This window comes from Hemiscyllium ocellatum, chromosome 39 (genome assembly GCF_020745735.1).
Source record: "Hemiscyllium ocellatum isolate sHemOce1 chromosome 39, sHemOce1.pat.X.cur, whole genome shotgun sequence".
Taxonomy (NCBI): Eukaryota; Metazoa; Chordata; class Chondrichthyes; order Orectolobiformes; family Hemiscylliidae; genus Hemiscyllium; species Hemiscyllium ocellatum.
In genome coordinates, this window is record NC_083439.1 from 1,026,468 (window position 1) to 1,047,505 (window position 21,038).

Genomic DNA, 21,038 nt, shown 5'->3' on the forward strand with positions numbered 1-21,038 from the left:
CGGTCATCTCTCTCCAAAACAGGTATAGCATTTTGGATACTGTTGGGGGAGATGGCTCACCAGGGGAAGGCAGCAGTCGCCAGGTTCATGGCACCATGGCTGGCTCTGCGTACAGAAGGGCAGGAAAAAGAATGGGAGGGCTATAGTCATAGGGGATTCAATTGTAAGAGGAATAGATAGGCAGTTCTATGGTCGAAAACGAGACTTCCAAATGGTATGTTGCCTCCCAGGTGCACAGTTAGGGATGTCTCCGATCGGCTGCAGGATATTCTGCAGAGGGAGGGTGAACAGCCAGTTGTCGTGGTGCATATAGGAACGGATGATGTAGGTAAAAAACTGGATGAGGTCCTCCAAGCATAATGTAGGGAGTTAGGTTAAAAAGTAGGACCTCAGAGGTAGTAATCTCAGGATTGCTACCAGTGCCATGAGCTAGTTAGTAGAAATAAAAGAATAGGCAAGATGAATGCGTGGCTTGACAGATGGTACAGGAGGGAGGGGTTCAGACGTTTGGGACATTGGGACCATTCTGGGGGAGGTGGGACTATTACAAATTGGACGGTCTATACCTGTTGGGCTGGAGCCAATATTCTAGGGGATGCTTTTGCTAATGCTGTTGGGGAGGCTTGAAACCAATGTGGTAGGGGGATGGGAACCAAATGAGGAGGTTAATGGACAGTAAACATGCAGTAACTAAAGCCTGTAAGAAACGAGATAATGAAGTCAGTGAGACACAGGGAAAAAGAGTAGGCAGGGAACAGATGATGAATATAAAGGGACTGGTGGTCCGAAGTGCATTTGTTTTAATGTGAGAACTATAGTAGGTAAAACCGATGAACTTGGGGCTTGGAATATGATATTGCTATTACTGAGATTTGGTTGAGGGAAGGGCAAGATAGACCATTAAATATCCCAGGATAGCCATGCTTCAGGGCAGTCAAGGGGTGGAGGAGTTGCATTACTGGTCAGAAAGGATATCCCAGCTGTGCTGAAGGAGGGAACTGTGGAGAGGTCAAGCAGTGAGGCAATATGGGCAGAGCTCAGAAATAGGAAGGGTGCGGTAACAATGTTGGGGCTTTATTACAACCTCTCCACAGTTCCCTCCTTCAGCACAGCTGGGATATCCTTTCTGACCAGTAATGCAACTCCTCCACCCCTTGACTGCCCTGAAGCATGGCTATCCTGGGATATTTAATTGTCTATCTTGCCCTTCCCTCAACCAAATCTCAGTAATAGCAATATCATATTCCAAGCCCCAAGTTCATCTGTTTTACCTACTATAGTTCTCACATTAAAACAAATGCACTTCGGACCACCAGTCCCTTTTATATTCATCATCTGTTCCCTGCCTACTCTTCCCTGTGTCTCACTGACTTCATTATCTCGTTTCTTACAAGCTTTAGCGAGCGTGAGAGACAGGTACAAACATATAAACAGTTTATAGAAAGGTATAGGAGCAACAGGAGGGTGGTGGTGATGGGAGATTTTAATTTTACCAACATTGACGGGGATTCACGTAGTGTTAGAGGTTTAGATGGAGCAGAATTTGTAAGGAGCATCCAGGAGAGTTGTATACAGCAGTGTGTAAATAGTCCAACTCGGGAAGGGGCCACACTGGACCTGATGTTGGGGAATGAGCCCGGCCAGGTGGTTGGTTTCAGTAGGGGATTATTTTAGGAATGATGATCACAATTTCGTACATTTTAGAATACTTACAGACAAAGAGGAGTGTGGTCCTAAAGGAAGAGTGCTAAATTGGGGGAAGGCCAACATAGCAAAATTCGGCAGGAGCTGGGGAATGTGGATTGGGAGCAGCTGTTTGAGGGTATATTTGATATTTGGGAGGCTTTTAAAGAGAGGTTGATTTAGATTGCAGGACAGACATGTCCCTGTGAAAATGAGGGATAGAAATGGCAAGATTAGGGAACCATAGATGACAGGTGAAATGGTGAGTCTCGCTCAGAGGAAAAAGAAAGTGTACATAAGGTCTAGGCGACTGAAAATAGATGAAGCTTTGGAAGAATATTGGGAATGTAGGATCAATTTGAAATGAGGAATTGAGAGGGCTAAAAGTGGTCATGAAATATCTTTAGCAAACAGAGTTAAGGGAAGTCCGAAAGCCTTTTATTCATATATAAGGTGCATGAGGGTAACTAGAGAAAGAGTTAACCTTCCTCCTTTGTCCTTGAATGGGCTATGAGTGGAGTAAGAAAATGGGTGCGATTCTTTTAATGAGTACTTTTGTGTCAGTATTCACAGAGGAGAGGGACATGACATGTTTAGGTTAGGGATCGATGTTTGATTTACTCTCGGTCAAGTCGGCATAAGGTGGGAGGAAGTGTTGGGTATTCAAAAAGACATATTAAGGTGTACAAGTCTTCAGGTCCGACCGGATCTACCCCAGGTTACTGAGGGAAGTGAGACAGGAAACAGCTGGGGCCTTAACAGATATCTTTTCAGCATTCTTGAACACTAGTGACGTCCCAGAGAACTGGACAATTGCTAATGGTGTCCCCCTGTTGAAGGATGGTAGCACGGATAATCCAGGTAGTTATAGACCAGTGAGTCTGACATCAGTGGTAGGGAGGCTACTGGTGAATATACTAAGGGATAGGATATATACCCATTTAAAGAAAATAGGCTTATCTGTGATAGGCATAGAAGGCATAGGTTTTGTGCATAGAAGGTCATGTCTTACAAACCTTATGGAATTCTTTGAAGAGGTGACAGTTGATTGAGGGATGGGCTGTAAATGTCATCATAATGAACTTCAGAAAAACGTTTGACAAGGTTCCCCATGGTAGGCTGATGGAGAAAATGAAGTAGCATGGAATGCACCAGCTGATGGATAGACAACTGGCTGGACAGCAGGAGACAGTAGTAGTGGAAGGGAGTTCCTCAAAATGGAGAACTGTGACCAGTGGTGTCCCACAGGGATCGGTGTTAGGACCACTTTAATTTGTGATATACATAAATGATCTGGAGGAAGGTATAGGTGGTCTGATTAGTACGTTTGCAAATGACACTAAGATTGGTGAAGGGGACTGTCAGAGAATGCAGCAAAATCTAGTTAGATTGGAGAGTTGGGCATCGAAATGGCAAATGCAGTTGATGCATTTGGAAGATCCAATTCAAGAGCAAATTATACAGAAAATGGAAATGCCCTGGAGAATATTTGAAGTACAAAGATATCAGAGTGTTCAGGTCCACTGTACCCTGAAGGTGGCCAAGCAGGCTGAGAGAGTGGTCAGAAGGCATACAGCATGCTTTCCTTAATCGGATGGGGTAACTGTCAGGTCATGTTACAGTTGTGTACGGTTCTGGTCGCCACGTTACCAAAAGGATGTGGATGCTTTGGAGAGGGTGCAGAGGAGGTTCCCTGGATGTTTTGCTGGCCATGAAGAGAGGTTGTGTAGATTAGGATTATTTTCATTGGAAAGACTGAGGTTGAAGTTGAACCTGATTGAGGTTTACAAAATCTTGAGAGGTATAGACAGGTTGGGTAGCAAGACGGTTTTTTCCCCAGAGTTGAGGGCATAATTACTAGGGTCAGTAGTTCAGGGTGAGAGGGGAAAAGTTTAAGAGTGATATACTTGGAAAGTTCTTTACACAGAGGGTGATGGGTGCCTGCCAGCAGAGGTGGTTGAGGTGGGCACAATAGTATTATTCAAGATGTATCTAGTCAGATACATGAATGGGCAGGGAGCAGAGGGATACAGATCCTTAGAAAATAGGCGATAGGTTTAGATAGAAAATCTGAATCGGTGCAGGCTTGGAGGGCTAAAGGGCCTGTTCCTGTGCTGTAGTTTTCTATGTTCTTTGAGTGGGCATACTTTTAAGGTAATTGGAGATGTCAGAGTAGTGGATGCAGGGAATGCACTGTCAGCCACAGTAGTAGAGTCAGATACATTAGGGGCATTTAAGTGACTCTTAGATAGGCACATGGAAGTTAGTACAATGAAGGGTATATCGGTTAGTCTGATCTTCAAGTAGGATAAAAGGCCGGCACAACCTCAAGGCTGAAGGGCCTGTGCTTTGCTGTACTGTTCTATGTTCCATCTTCTAGCACCTTCCAAACTCATGCCCACTTTCATCTAGAAGGAAAAGGCAGCAAATTCATGGAAACACCGCCTTCAAGTTCCCTTCCAAGCCATTCGCCATCCTCCATCCTGTCTTGGAAATATATTGCCATTTCTTCAATGCCACTGGGTCAAAATTCTGGAATTTCCTCCCTAATGACATTGTGGATCAACCCACAGTACATGGACGCAGTGGTTCAAGAAGGCAGCTCACCCCTACCTTCTCAAAGGTAACCAGGACATGCAATAAATGCTGGCCAGCCAGTAATGCTCAGATCTCTCAAAGTAAGAACATTTTTAAAAATTATATACACAACAATATGAAAGTTCCCTGAAAGTGGTAACAGTGGTGGATAAGACGGTCAAGGCATACAGCACACTTGTCTTCATCAAGTGGGGTATTGAATATAAAAGTTGGTAAGTTATGTTATAATTGTACAGAACTTTGAGGCCAGATGTGCAATGTTGCATGCACTTCTGGTCGTTACACCACCAGCAGGATGTGGATGCTTGGGAAAGGATGCAGAGAAAATTAACCAGAATGTTGCTTAGGCTGGAAGGTTTTAATGGAGGCAAGGTTAGATAAACTCAGATCATTTTCACTGGAAAGATGGAGATTGAGGGATGACCTGATTGAGGTCTACAGAATTATGAGAGGCATAGATAGGGGGGGATACTCTGTGGGTTTTTTCCCCCCCAAGGTGGAAAGGTCAACTACAAGAGGGCACCGGTTCAAAGTGAGAGGGGACAAGTGTAGGGAGAATCTTTGACCCAGAGGGTGATGGGAGATGGAACACACTTCCAGTGAGGTGGTGGAAACAGGCACACTAGCAACGTTTAAAGCATATCTTGATAGACACATGAACATGAGGCTAACAGAAGGATAGAACCTGTTTATGGGTAATAAGTAGCAGGTCTAAGTAAGAATCAATATACAGGCTTGCTGGGCCAAAGGGGCTGTTGTGCTATATTGTATATTATAACATTGAAGCAGGCAGAGTTGTCCGTGTGTTTGAGTATAACGGTGAGATTAACTTTTAACCTTGTGAGGAGTCTAGTGCAGAGAAGCCGGGTTTCAAAACGGAGAAATGGGAGTTATACAGAACTGTTTTTCACCTAAACCAAGTGTACTTGTTGAAAGGTCCAGGTTCCACAAGTAAAACCAGCATGGTAGTGAATATATCTCCCAGTTTGTAACAATTTTAAAGTAGTTGGATACAGCATAAATGATATTCAGTTTCAGATTGGTTTAAGGTATGAAGATTACTGATGGAAAGGAATCCAGCCTTGAAGAAAGCTTTGAAAGTAGCAGTCTCAATGGAACTAGCAGCCATGAAAGTTCAACAGCTATATTCCAACGTTAGAGTTCACAAAATGGCGGTAGAGAGATGAGCACCAATGCAGACTTAACTGCCATTGATGTCATGCAGCAATAATTTCCTTGTATAGCAAAACTATTTGCAGAAACTGTGGAAAGAAAGGGCACGCTCAACTGGTGTGTTTAAGGAAGAAACATGAACAACATTCAGTACACCAAAAACACACAAACAAAAAGTAGAAGGGAGATCTACACAATACAAAAAGGGAAGGAGAAAGGCCCGGATTCTCCATCCACAGAGGAGCTATTATCAAATATAGTTGCCATTGCCGGTGACAGCAGATAGTAGGCCATTCCCTTACTGAATGGCAAACCAGTAAAAATGGAAGTGGGCACCAGAGCAGCAGTTTCATTGATTCTTTTTTTTTCTTGGTTCAATATTGAGCAATTTGCTTATGATTCGTACATATCACAATAGTACCTAAGTCTCGGTGACTCCTACAAAGATACGGATCATCCATTTTACACTTATCACAAGAAGCTTGCTCCCTGCAGTTCAGTCACTCTACCCCAAGGTGAGCTTGTCAAACAGTCGGGTGCTGGCAGGTGGGATTAGGTTGGGTTGGGATATCTGGTCAGCATGGACAAGTTGGACTGAAGAGTCTGTTTCCATGCAGTACATCTCTGACTCTCGATATTCTTCCATACCATTCTCAAGGGCTCTTGATCCTCTTTACTTGTTCATCCAAGTGATGTCTCCAGGAAGTCTCAAAAATGAGTGACTGTGTTGCCAGAGAAGAGTTTGTGCGGATCCAGCAGACTCTGGTTCACCTCCTTTTCCATCTGCAGAGCTTTCTGCATGGCTTTCCAATTGTATAGTCAGAATCATACAGCATGGAAACCGACCCTTCAATCCAACCAGCCACGCTGACCATGTTCCCAAACTAAAATAGTCCTCCCTGCATGTGTTTGGCCTATATCCCCCCCAAATCTTTCCAATTCATGTACTTATACAGCTTTTTTTTTAAAAGTTGTAACCGTGGTCTCACCCACCACTTCCTCTGGCTGTTCATTACACGCATGCAACCCTCTTTATGTAATCTGGCTTCCCACTAATCTTCACCACCCTGTGTGGTCTTTCGTTTGCTTTTATTCTGTCCCTTGTCAGCCATGGTTGTAGCATTAGGCAAAAGTGAGGACTGCAGATGCTGGACATCAGAGTTTAGATCAGAGTAGTGCTGGAAAAGCACAGCAGTCAGGCAGCATCCAAGGAGCAGGAAAATCGACATCAAAAGCCCTTCATCATCAGGAATAGAAGCAGGAAGTCTCCAGGGTGGAGAGATAAATGAGAGAGGACTGGGGAGCTGGGGAGAAAGTTGTAGCATTCTCCATTTACTAAGTTTTTTTTGTTTTCTTCCTCAGGGTGAATTTCTGAGGGTCTCCTGAATTACCCCAGAAACTCCTCCTATTACTCCTTACTTTCTCTCCTGCTAGGTTCCTCTCTCAAACAACTGTAGCCAGCTGATAGCTCATGTCTTTGTAGTTATCTTTTACGATGCCAAAGCATTAAACAGCAAGAGATTTGTTATGGAAATGTTCTCTCTATAGGCAGTAAGGTGAGAGAGAGCTGTTTGTCAGCCCAGACTGGCCAATTATGTCACTAGAGCAGACTCCGTGATATCAAATACACAATATCCCTTCCTGTTTACACCGATTCTTGTCATGAAAATATTCCACAATATTTACAAATATACATACAACAGTCAGTACATTGGACATTCCAGAGAGCATTGATTCATGTGTGGTTGTCCATGCACCCCAGCGTCCATTTATTTTTCTTGTTTACTTACCCATTTTTAGATGGACATAGAACACTCATTGTGACACTTTGCATTATATCAGCTACATGTTGTTTGTACATTGCCTTTTGTACTTACTGATTTTCATCTTGTAGAAAAGTGCAGCAAATAAAAGAATTATTGTGAACTAACAAAGGAAAAGTAATTTCAGAGGTTCTAGGATTGGTGCAACAGATACTTTTACCATCCAAATTCCATTTTATTTAGATAATTATACAAACAAAAGGACAATGGATGTCTTTTTTTTTCCCCACTGAGGTAGTTTATCCTGACATCTATTCTCCTCTTTCTTAACAGAATGGAGCTGACATAAATGCAAAGGATATGCTTAAGATGACTGCCCTTCACTGGGCAGTGGAGCATAGTCACCAAGATGTGGTTGAGCTTTTGATAAAATATGGAGCTGATGTTCACACACCAAGTAAATTCTGCAAGACAGCCTTTGATATTGCAGTGGATAATGAGGATGAAGAATTGATTTTACTGCTTCAGGTAATTAATTAACAGAAGTAACATCACTATGTGCTCCTGGCTGAGTGTAATACGAACCAAATCAGATCCCTGAGGGAAACCTTGCTTGTTTGGTTGTTTAATTTGGGCACTTGGAATAAGTGCTGTTAGACACTGAAATATATTCATGTGAGGGTACAGATGTTCTTGAACAAGAAAACATTAAAATTATTACACAGAGAAAAGAAAAACAAAAAAGCTATATATTAGATTAGAAGAATTTGACACAAAACAAAAGTTTCAACTTATTTCCCAATACTATCCTTTAACGGAGAATTTCTGTGAAATTTAACTCTTATGATGCTTCAACTCAAAAGTTTTTCTTAACATAGAATGGTACAGCATGAAAACAGTCCCTTTGGCCCACTAGTTCCACGCTGAACATGATTCTATTCTAAACAAATTCCATATTTCCTGTTTGTTCTTGTGAATGTCTAAATGCCTCTTAAATATAGCTACCATATCTGTTTCTCCCACTTCCTCTGCCAGCATGTTCCAGGCTGCTCCCACCTTCGGCTTTTGAAAAAAAACTTGCCTCATACATTTCCTTTTAAACTTTACCCACTCGCTCCCTCACCTTAAATCTATATCCCCTAGTATTTAATATTTCCATCCTGGGAAAAAGACACCAACTATCCACCTTATTCATGTCTCATAGGTTTTTATACATATCCAACAGGTCACCCCTCGGCCTCTGATGCTCTAGCAAAATAAATTAAAGTTTGTCCACCCACTCCAGGCAAATATGCTTCAATCCAGGCAACATCCTGGTAAACCTCTTCCTCACCCACTTCAAAAACTTCACATCCTCCCAATAATGTGGCGTCCAGAAATGCACGCACAATTCCTAATGTAGTCCAACTAAAGTTTTATACACCTGCAACATGACTTGCCAATTCTTATACTCAGTACCTTGACCAATGAAAGGAAGTTTGCTGTATGATATCTTTACTATCTTCTCCCCTTGTGTTGCCACTTTCAATGAGCTATGGACTTGCACCTCAAGGTTGCTCTGTATACCATTAGGAATTCTACCATTTTGAGATTTATACTGAGGCTTTCTGGCCTTTTGAGGTAGGGACACTGCCACTATAACACAAGAGCTCCTCCTATGCTCTTTTGGCAACGAGCTGACTATGAACTCCCGAGCTCTTTTGTAACGTTTGGGGCAACACGGTGGCTCAGTGGTTAGTACTGCTGCCACGCAGCATCAGGGACCCTGATTCAATTTCTAACTCTGTGGAGTTCTCTGGGTGCTCCAGTTTCCTCTCACAATTCAAAGATATGCAGGTTAGGTGAATTAGCCATGCTAAATTGCCCATGGTGTTCAGTGATGTGTAAATTAGGTGCATTAGTCAGGGGTAAATATAGAGTAATCGGGGAATGGCTCTGGGTGGGATACTCTTCAGAGGATCGGTGTGGACTTGCTGGGCCGAAGGGCCTACTTCCACACTACAGGGATTCTACGAATCGTACACTTTCCTGTTGCATTTGACCTCGCAAAATGCATCACCTCTCACTTGGAGAGATGTACAGCATGGAAGCAGACATTTTAGTCCAACTCGCCCATGACTAACAGAAATCCTAAACTAATCTAGTCTTGTTTGCCAGCATTTGGCCCTTTTATCCCTCTTAAACCCTTCTTATTCATGTACCCATCCAGATGCCTTTCAAATGTTGTAATTGTACCAGCCTCCACCACTTCCTCTGGCAGCTCATTCCATATAGTCACCATCTTCTGCTTGAAAAGGTTGCCCCTTAGGTCCCTTGTAAATCCACCTGCCCACCCCCTTGCACCTTAAACCTTTGCCTTCTAATTTTGGACTTGCCTACCCAGGGAAAAGACTTTGGCTACTGACCCTGTCCATACCCCTCATGATTTTACAAACTTCTATATCGTCACCCCTCAGTCTCAGACCCTCCAGGGAAAATAGCCCCAGCCTTCAACATTTCTCTATAGCACAAACTTTCCAACCCTGGCAACATCCTTGTAAATTTTTTTCTGAAACCTTTCAAGCTTCACAAAATCCTTCCTATAGCAGGGAGACAAGAATCCTAGAGCAGTATTCCAAAAGTGGCCTAACCAATATCCTGTACAGCCACAACATGACCTCCTAACTCCTATATTTAATGTTCTGACCAATAAAGGAAAGCATATCATCCTCACTACCTGCGACTCTATTTTCAAGGAGCTATGAACCTGCACTCCAAGATCTCTTTGTTCAGCAACACTCCCTAGGACCTTACCATTAGGTGTATAGACCTGTTGAGTTTTGCTTTCCCAAAATGCAGCATCTCGCATTTATCTAAGTTAAACTCCATCTGCCACTCCTCAGTCCATTGGCCCATCTGATCAAGATCCTATTGTACTCTGAGGTAATCTTCATTGTCTATTACACCACAAGTTTTGGTGTCATCTGCAAACTTACTAACTATACCTCCTACGTTCATGTTCTTAAATGATGAAAAACAGCGGACCCAGCGCTGATCCTTGTGGCACACTGTTGTGCACATGCCTTTAGTCTGTAAAGCAACTGTCCACCTCCACCCTCTGTCTTCTACATTCTGGTCAGTTCTGTATCCAAATGGCTAGTTCTTCCTGTATTCCATGTGATCTAACATTGCTAACTAGTCTACAACGAGGAACCTTGTTGAACGCCTTACTGAAGTCCCTATAAATCATGTCCACAACTCTACCCTCATCAATCCTGTTTGTTACTTCATTCTCATGCAAAAAGCCATGTTGACTATTCCTAATTGGTCCTTGTCTTTCCAAATCCTGTTCCTCAGGATGCCCTTCAACAACTTGCCTACCATCAGTGTCAGGCTCACTGGTCTATAATTCCCTGGCTTTTCCTTATCACCTTTCTTAAATAGTGGCACCACATTAGCCAACCTCCAGTCTTCTGGCACCTCACCTGTGGCTATCAGTGATACAAATATCTTGGCACAGTGTCCAGCAGCCACTTTCTTAGCTTCCCACCGAATTCTAGGATACACCCGATCCGATCCTGGGGATATATCCCCTCTTTATGCATTTTAAGATGTCCAGCACCACCACCTCTATAAAGTAGACATTTTTTATTTCCCCATATTCTACATCTTTCATATCATTCTCCACAGGAAACACTGAAAAATACTCAGAGTATCTCCTCCGTCTCTTGAGGTTCCACTCGTCAGCATCCTTGCTGGTCTTTAAGGGGGCCTATTCTCTTCCTCTTTTGTCCTTAATGTATTTGTAGAATCCCTTATGGATTCTCCTTAACCCCATTTGCCAAAGCTATCTCATGTTCCCTTTTTGCCCTCCTGTATTCCCTCTTAAGTATACTCCTACTGCCATCTCCTCCTAGGGATTCACTCAATCTCTGCAGTTTGTACCTGACATATGCTTCCTTCTTATTCTTGATCAAACCTTCACTTGTCCAAATTAAACTCCTTATGCCTTTATCTGCCCAACTTTCCAATTTATCAATATTCTGCTGTATCCTTTGACAACCTTCACTATCTGCAACTTCATCTATTTTCGTGTTATCTGCAAACTTACTAAACAGATCTTCATCCAAATCATTAATGCATATATATTACAAACAGTAGAGATTCCAGCATTGATCCTTGTGGAACACCACTGGTTACAGAACTCCAATCAGAAAAATAACCCTCCACAACTATCCTCTGTCTTCCTAAACCAAGCCAATTCTGTATCCAACTTACAGACTTATTATTGATCCTGTGTGACTTAATCTTCTGCTCCAGTCTACTATGAGGGACCTTGTCAAATGTTTTAGTAAAGCCCACATAGACAACATCCACTGCCCTCCCCTCATCAATCTTCTTTGTCACTTCCTCAAAAAACTCAGTCAATTTTGAGAGACAAGACCTTCCCTGCACAAAGCCCTGCTTGACTATCTGTAATAAATCCATACTTTTATGAATGCAAGGAAGAAGTTTCTCCAATAATTTCCCTCCCGTTTGATGTAGTGCTTACCAGCCCATAATAAGCTTACTGGCCTATAATATCCTGGATTATCCCGATTGCCCTGAAACAAAAGATAACACTGGCTGTTTTCCCGTCTTCTGGGGCCTCGCCTATGGCTTGCTAAAGATCCCTCCCCAACTCCCCAATTGATAAACAGGCAAAGCACAAATATTGAGTGAAGGGGGCAATTAATAATAGTCATGGAAGCTAAAGTCACCAGGCTGAAATCACTAAACAAGAGGGTTGGCTGCACAATACTTTTCCTTTCTTCAATAAAGCCTGAACGTTATTTTCAAAATGAATTCACTGATGGGGCTGTATAATAACTCAGTGGTTAGCACTGCCGCCCCACTGCGCTAGGAACCTGGGTTTGATTCCAGCCTTGGGTGACTGTATGTGTGGAATTTGCACATTCTCTCGTGTCTTCATGGGTTTCCTTCATGTGCTTCCATTTCCTCCCACAGTCCAAAGATGTGTAGGTTAGGTGGATTGACCAAGCTAAATTCCTCAAGTATTCCTGTCACCAGAGACCAGCTTGCTTTTCGTGAATTTTCTGGGATGCTGGTTAGTACCACTTTACAACCCATTGCGAATCCACTGTCCCATTTGAAAGCTTACTTAATGTAAAATGTAATTCCTGGGCTGATGATGCACTCCAATCCTCTGGGACCTACCTATTTACAGAAGGTATCAAGCCTAACAATGGACAGAATGTACTTCCTCTCCAGGGACACCGGAGGTGGATGTAACTATGGAAGAAATGCAGGCCATTCTCTTGATTGCCTGTAAATGGTCATTTGGCCAGGGAGCTAGGGTCATCAACATAATTGTCTGCTCCTTCAGTTAAGCAGAGGTCAGTGATGCTGTAAATTTTGTAACGATCAATTTATTTCTCAACCTAGCAGAAATGCAAGTGGCAGAACAATTTGTCAAACTAAGATAAACCACTTGAAGTGTATAGTTTTTCTTTTGTTCAATAACTTTCTCTCTTGTTGCACTAGAGGGCAATGCAGAACCAGAATAACACAAACTTGGACAACTCTGATACGATCATGGTTCATGGTGCTGCACCACAATTCATTATTGGGCCTGGAGGAGTGGTCAATCTAACTGGATTAGTTTCCACTGGAACAACAAAGGCATCAGGTATGTTGGTCACTTTACATCTATTTTAGCTTTTCATTGCTGTGAAACCCATTACTTCCTGTTTTCCTGGGTTTTTTTTTGGACTGAAGGTGAATGATTTTATTCCTAGACTGAAGTAATTGGTAGATTGTGCTGGTGAGTAAACTTTACTGAGGTTTAGAATATCTCAAGCATTGATGTCTGGCATATACATGTTTTTGTCACAGGATATAGGTGGTCATTACTGAATTTTCCAATGAAGCTAGTAAATCATTTTTCATTTGTCATCAATGAGGTACAATGCTCCTGTTATTGATAAACTGCATTTATGTGATGCCTTGTTACTGATATTCCAGTTGTATTCAAGCCAATGGAGTATTTATTTTGAGCAGGCATTGTTGCAGATAATGTGGCAGTGAATTTGTGCCCATCAGAGCAAGATAATGATTGCTTAAAAAAGTCTGTTTAATGAAGCTGGTTTAGTGTGAAAAATTGGCCAAGCCAGCAAACCAAAATGCCTACTTCTTTCAGATTGTGTTATAGGATCACCTATCTAGGTGAATGAAACCAAATTTATCTAAAAAATGATGTCTCTGATATTGCACTGAAGGCTCAATGTTCATGCCACATTGGCCCTTGTGTCTACAGCCCTCTGACTCTAAGACAGAAATCTACCATCAGAGCCATGCCAGGAAAATATCAATACTTTTAATTACCCAATATTTACTACACTTTTGAGGTTGCATCTTATTCTCTGTAGTAAGTATCATGATTTTAAAAATGCTCTAAGCAAAACACTTTTAACTGCCTTCAACTGAAGGATGGTTGAATGTAAAGAAACAGTATACTCCGTATTGTCAGTCCCCAGCAAGAATGGGATGGGTGGTAAGGTATAATTGGTTTGGGAATTTCTCTCTCTGTTCAAGATTCACGTCAGTTTAACAGGCAAATCCTAAGCAAAGTCAAAATCTGAGCACAGTTACATTGGTGAGTAGGGACCTCGCAGTGAGATCAAGACTCCTGTGTCCTGAATTTCCTGACTATGCCCTGCTTGACATTTGTTCTGAGCTCACGTGCTTTGTCGGGTATCATTTCACTGAGGTGTCGGTGATTTCCTCTCACCTACCAACTTCATCGTTGTGCTCGATGTGACTGATTTTAAACCACATAATTATATTGCCTGTGCTTGGCGGTGAAGAGGGAGCTTTACTCTGTAACTAGCTTCCCTGTGTTAGACTAGAACAACTGGGTACCTGAAATTGGAGTGTGCCTTTTTTTTCCCCTTTAGCTCAGCTTTACCACAGCTAAGGAATAGAAAATGTTAAATCATTTTCTTATTTGATTCTGATCTGTTAAAATAATCCGCCCAAATGCATAAATGTAATTCCTCAAGCTAATTAACTTGAGGTTGTTCATGATTATTTTAATTTTAATTTTGGATATAATTCAAATTTGGCTTTTTAACATCATTCCAAGGATTTTTGTTGTTACGCTTTGTGTTTGAAAGCATTTTTAAATGATATGTGTATAAACATAAATTTTCAGTAACCTTTTTATCCAAGGATTATCTGTATATATTTTAATTTTAGAGTCTCCGGTACAATTTGGCAACTCCTCTACATCAGTATTGGCTACGTTAGCTGCTTTGGCAGAGGCATCAGCACCACTGACTCATACAACTGATGGACCAGGTTAGGAAAATAGTTGCTATTTAGTTTGCTGAACCATTCGGGGCAGACTACTAAATTATAAATTGTATTCAAAATGGAAGTCCTTGCGCAGTGAGTAGCACCCGCAGTGTTACGTATCTCACTTGTAACTTACGCTGAGCTTTTAAGCTTATCTTTGGAGAATCATTCAGTAACATGATGCAGCATTGATGTCCATTATGCTACGCATTTCCTGCAACTCTTATACTTGCAGTGACAGATGAAAACTTGTCACTGATTGTTTTGCATCAAAACACTACTAATTAAATATTTGAATGCACTGTGAGGCAGTAAGTTTTCCAACACATTTACATCTTTGTTCAGCAAGAATGAACATTGGTGGTATTTTTAAAATGTCCTGTGCCATGGTGTAGTGGCGTTCTTGACGACCAGGCTGGGCATTGATCCTTGCAGTTCACGTGGTTGACCATTGGTGGCAGCAGTGGTTCCAGTGACATCCAATTAAATGGACAGAAATCTAGGTCCCCATTCTTGGCTGCAAAGAATTAAATCCAGAGTCTCAGAATTATTACATTCAGAAGGAGGCTATGTGGCCCATCATATCTGCTAGATTCTCTGAGCGTTATAATTTGGTGCCAATCTCCTCCATTTTCCTCATAAATCTCCACATTTGTGTTTGTTCAAATAATCATATAGTACCATCTTGAATGATTCAATAGAAGCTGTCTTCACCGCATCTCCAGGAAGTGCATTCCAGACTCTAACTATTTGTTGTAAGAAAATGTCTGCATGGGTTTCCTCTGGGTGCTCCGGTTTCCTCCCACAGTCCAAACATGTACAGGTTAGGTGAATTGACCAGGCTAAATTGCCCACAGTGTTAGGTGCATTAGTCAGAGGGAAATGGGTCTGGGTGGGTTACTCTTCGGAGGGTCGGTGTGGACTTGTTGGGCTGAAGGGCCTGTTTCCACACTATGGGGAATCTACTTTAATCAAAAAAACAAGAAAATCCTCACATCACATTTGCTTCTGTTACTAATTAGTTTCCATCTATGCCATCTTGTTCTCCTTTTCAAAGTGGGAACAGTATCTCACTGTGTATTCTGTGCAGACTCATCATGATTTATAAAACTTCAATCAAATTTTCTCTTCTGCAAGGGTAGCGGTCCCAGTTCTCCAATCTGTTCTCAAAACTGACATTTCTCATCTCTGGAGCAATTCTTGTAAAACTTTTTTTTAATTCTTTCTCCAATCTCCGAAGTGTAGCACCCGGAATTGTGTATAGTCCTCCACCTTTGGTCTAACTTATCATTATGCAAGTTCAGCATAATCTCCTTGCATTGTACTCTAGTCTCCCATTTTAATAAAGCCTAGAATACTGAGATTTGTATACAGTTCTGTTCTTGTCTTGAGCACACATACACCCATGTCTCAGCAGATCTGGCACTGTCTATGGAGAGAGGAGTCCATGTTTTGAGTCCTATATAGCTTCTCTTCAGAACTTCAGGCTTTTCTGAAATCTACCACAACCATGATGAACTGGTTAAGGCAATGGATTTGAAATCCACTGGGGTCGTCTTTTGCAGGTTCAAACCCTGCCTACCATATTTCTCATCATTTCTGATTTTAGCCCAGTGTCTGTATATAGAATTCGCGTCCTGTTACTGCAGAGGTATTAATGCCCTTTTGATAGTGGTAATATCCCTTACTCTGGGCCAGAAGGTCTCATCGTGTATCATCTGCTCTAGGCATGTCATGGCATGTCTAGTCACGTTGATTTAAAAACTACCATGCCGATATCTTGCTTTTTTAAAAAAAAAGTGGAATTGTGTTCTTGAGGACTGTTGTGGCTCAGTAAAACAAAGGTTTGCTCCGCCAGGAGCAAAAACAGAAGTTGCTGGAAAAGCTCAGGAGATCTGGCAGCATCTGTGAAGAGAAATCAGTTAATGTTTCAGGTCTGGTGACCCTGCTTCAGAACTCTTTTTTTCAGCCAAAAAGTCTAGGTTCAAGTCCCACCCGCTCCAGAGATGTGTCATGACACCTTTGAACAGATTACTTCAGATTTTTTTTTGAAAGTTGAATTTTACCTTTTGGTCTGAAGTGTTTGTTATTTGTTAATGGATGTTTGGGTAATTTGGTGATGGGTGTTTTAAAAATAAAAACAATTAAGTTTTTCCCCAGTGAGGGTTTGGCTTCTGTACTGGAGGCAAAAGGCAAAGGTCAAAACTGAATGTATGTGGTAACATACTGATTTAAAATAAGACCCTTGTAAATTGCTGAAAGTCTTTTATTCTCTAACTCCACTTATCATCCGCCTTTTAAACATCAACTGCATTGCCTCATTAGCCCTCTCTGTTAGAACTTCAAAAAATGCCAGCAAATTAGTTAGACATGACTTTTCCTCAAAATTATTCTGGTAATCCTTAATTAACCCACACTGTCCAAGTGACTATTAATACGATTCTGAATGATTGATTGTTTCTAGAAGTTTATGCTGTTATGAAATTGAGACAGATAGCTGAATCAAATCCGCCTTCCGACAACCGAAAGAACTGCGGATGCTGTAAATCAGAAACAAACATAGAAATTGTTGTAAAAGCTCAGCAGGTTTGGCAGCATTTGTGGAGCGAAATCAGAATTAACAAGGGTCACGTGACCCTTCCTCAGAACTTTGGTCTGTGATTGGCAGTTTGTGTTTTTAAAAAAATACAAAGGTCATCTTCAGTTCACAGTTCTCATGTTCACTCTCCAAAGTAAAAGAATAAAATAAAGGTGACAAGATAACGGGCATTCTAAAACACTTGAGTTTGAGTTTAAGTGACTGGAAAAAATGATGACAGAGTCTTTGCAAATTCCTGTGCACCATCAAGACGTGCTAGGTTCTCTGCCTTTTGCATTACCAGTACTCAACTCTATTTCTGGGTAATTTAAATCCCCTATTGTAACTTTCCGTATTCACAATTGCTCTTCCCCTCTTTCACAACCCCACTTCTGCAGCTGTGTTTTCACTGCATTCTCCAGAGGATTCATAACTCTGACTACTATAAAGTTTCCAGATTCCTCTACACCTCCCTGATGTGTCACAATATCCTCAGCTCAGATTCCAACTCATCAAGTCTGAGCTGAAGTTTCTCAAGCAGCCAGTATCTGTTGTAGATACAATCACTGTGGTGTCCACCAGTTCCTATGTATTCCCGCTGTTCTACATCAACTACACAGCCACTCCACTGTGTTATTTTTAAATGAATTAGTTTGGATGTTAAATATTTTGTACATGAATTTCCTAACTGCACTCTTTAGCTGTAATAACGTTTGCTGTTTTAAACCAGTTGTCAAACTGTGGGACATAGAAGAAATACCCATAATCATCTTACTTTTTTGTGATGTTACACTTTAGCTTTTGCAGGGAAAAAAACAGGTAGCTCAGTCTCTCTGCCTTTGGTTTTAATCTTCTGCCCTTCTCGTGCAGGCTCGTTCTTCTCTTTATGAAGCTATTGACCTGTCTGCCAAAACTGTTTGTGAAGCTACTGACTCTAAGTTTCTCCAGCACTTTGTTTTTGTTTTTGATTCTGCTCTCCGTCTCTCTCTTTCTCTCTCTCATGCTTTTTATGAAGCTGTTGTCCCTGGTCTTCTGTTTCAGAAACATAGGCTCAGTCTGCTAACTCACTGCACACTCCTCCCTGTCAGCTTCAGTAATACTGGTTTGGCTCACACTTCTCCCAGTTTAGGAGACATGGAGGACATGGTTGTTGCTGGGTTTGTGTGGGAACCAGCTGAACACTTCTCTTGTTATCACACTTGTCCTTATCGCCCTTGAACCTTTCAACATCACTTGGCAACAATTTCCTTTTATAACCCTCCAACCTCTGTCCATTATCCTGACCCCTGCCATTTTTCAATTGGAAAAGCCATCAGTCCACTTTGAATCTGTTTCCATCACTGTCAACACTTCTACTCCTCTTCTACCCTCACTGCACCCTTGTTAGAGTTTCGGTATCTAAACTCTAGGATATCCCAACCTCCAGACAAGACTCTACCTGAACAACAAATGACTGAATAATCTCTCTGCCTATTAGAATCTTAGATGGACCCACATTTTCTTACCTTAACTAAATAGTCCCACAACCTGACTGACAACACCCAGGTGCAAATCTCTTCCCTCATCCACTCCTCTAAGCTCCCCACCTACCACCCCAATCCCAAACTCCCAGTTCACTAGTCCAACACTGACTCACCCTGCTGGTCTCCAGCCCCTGTATGTGGCTGTCATCCTCCTCCTTTCCCTTGTTCTATGGAGTTCAACAAGGAAAACTGCTGACATCTGCCTCTACCCAAAGTCAACTGGTACACTCCATCCTTAAATACAAATGAACTGGGTGCCACATGATTCCTGTGGACTGTTGGCTTAGTTTTGTAATTATTATTACAAAATTTTCTAGGAGAAAGTGAGGACTGCAGATGCTGGAGATCAGAGCTGAAAATATGTTGCTGGAAAAGCGCAGCAGGTCAGGCAGCATCCAAGGAGCAGGAGAGTCGATGTTTCTGGCATGAGCCCTTCTTCAGAAATCGTTCCTGAAGAAGGGCTTATGCCTGAAACGTTAATTCTCCTGCTGCTTGGATGCCGCCTGACCTGCTGTGTTTTTCTAGCAACACATTTTCAGCTATTATTACAAAATGTCCATGTAATGAGTATGTTTGAGATGCAATTGTATTACAAGTTGAAACCTACCACAAAATGGCATGACTTTCCATGTGAGTAGGAGATGCAGCAAACTTGGTCTCTGCAGCTCCTATTTCTATTGGAAATCCCCTGCTCACTTCATAAAAATCCAACAATGTGTAATGCTGAATTGCTGGAAAAGTAGAACTCAGTGAAAGCATTAGCTCAGTTTGGCTTCATTTTCATGTGGCGTTTATTGAATTCATAATTGCTGTCATTAAAAATGTGCTAATTTGCTGTTTTGTTAAACCATAGTGAGTTTTAGCTAATGATTTCAGAAGGAATCTAGGAATAACCACCATATTAAATTTTATTATTCTTCGTTGTTCTTTGCTATCTGTAGTCCAGATCACCACTGAAATTTGAACTGGAAAATCTTGACACAGATCAGTAGTACCAGGATACCGAGTCCATTGATAAAATCAATTAAGCTTTTTCTAATGTTGGATCATTTGGTTAGTGTATGCTGGAACTCTTGCCATTTAAAATTTTGTAAGGAGATGTTTGCAATTATTGCAAAGTTGAGACAATGCATGTGTACACTGATTAATTTCACAGGTTTGGGTGGGTTGTTGTCCTTATGATCAGGTCTGTTGCACAGTCTTTGGAATGAAAAGAAGAGTGAAATCTAGTTGACTTCACTCCATATTCTCCAGCCAAAAACATCAATATAGGGCCTCTTCACTGCTCCATAACAAACCACTGGATTAACTTGTTTTTAAGACAGAGGATTGAGTTAAGATTTGTCTGTGGAAAATAATTTGCATTCAGGCCTAAAGAATCTTTGTTTTTGCCATTTATCTTTTCCAATCCTAAAGTTCCATTTATTTAAAATTATCCCAGTCGAATTAGCTTTTTGTTTTCAGCTTACCTTTTCCAAAAGGTGGAATCAAATATTGCAAGACTGTTAAGTTGATGCTGATGCACCTGACCATATTTAGAAAGAAACTCTACAGAAACACAATCTACAAATATGACTAATCTGCTTCCAATACATTGTACATGCTCTCCTGTATCTGGTGCAGCTAGTGCAACAAAGACATTTTACTGGTGGAGCAAAGTTGTACTCTCCATCTTATTTTGTATTCAATTTTGAGTTTGTGCCCTGTATCAGTAAGTATTGAAGACCTAACAGTCCCAATGCAGATCTGTGTTTATCCATTTACCACAAATTCTTAAACACATTTGAGCTCTGATAAAAAGAAAAGATTATCAATGAGCTTCCTATACTGCAACTTTTGAAAATCCCTGCACACATTCACTGAATTTCTTTCAATGTGCTATTGCGTCTTCAAAAGGATTTATTTTCAACAAACCTTTTTGATGTAGATGAAGTTTGCTTTGCAATGCTGTCGAAGCTTGCCATTACTAATAGATGAACAGGTTCATGCCATCCTGCCTTTTTGAACAGAGGCATTGTTTCACATTTGCTGAACCAGCAGGATGTTGTCCATATCGAGCATGTTTGAAGAATTATGGTCAGAGCATTGAACTAATTTGTTCCTGACTAGGTTGAATCTTCTAACGTACAGCTGTTTTGGGACTGTGCTTTTTTTTTCACTTGGCTCTAAGACCCACCAGTTTTTAGCACTCCTTTTGTATCATCTTAAACTATTCCTTGTCTTGCAGTTTAACTGAGCTGGTGAGGTTGGGGTGTGACAACAGGAGAGGGAAGTGGAATAAAAGAAAATCAGTCTTTTTCTGTGTTTGATTCAAATGTTTATTTCCAAGCTAATTTTATTTTTGTACCTTGGTGTTAATTGGTTTTCCCTCATTCATTTCTTTGA

At 41.3% G+C, this 21,038-nt stretch overlaps 1 protein-coding gene across 7 annotated transcripts in view; it reads left to right on the top strand.

Moving 5' to 3' along the window:
• gabpb1 (GA binding protein transcription factor subunit beta 1) overlaps positions 1 to 21,038 on the top strand; it is a 94,662-nt gene that overhangs the window by 32,079 nt on the left and 41,545 nt on the right. For 6 of the 7 annotated variants that reach the window (XM_060853164.1, XM_060853162.1, XM_060853161.1 and 3 more), the window contains 3 exons: positions 7,551 to 7,745; positions 12,741 to 12,885; positions 14,454 to 14,555. In XM_060853164.1, the coding sequence (XP_060709147.1) occupies positions 7,551 to 7,745; positions 12,741 to 12,885; positions 14,454 to 14,555 (442 nt within the window). The remainder of the gene's footprint in view (positions 1 to 7,550; positions 7,746 to 12,740; positions 12,886 to 14,453; positions 14,556 to 21,038) is intronic. The other variant, XM_060853167.1, reaches the window with a different exon arrangement.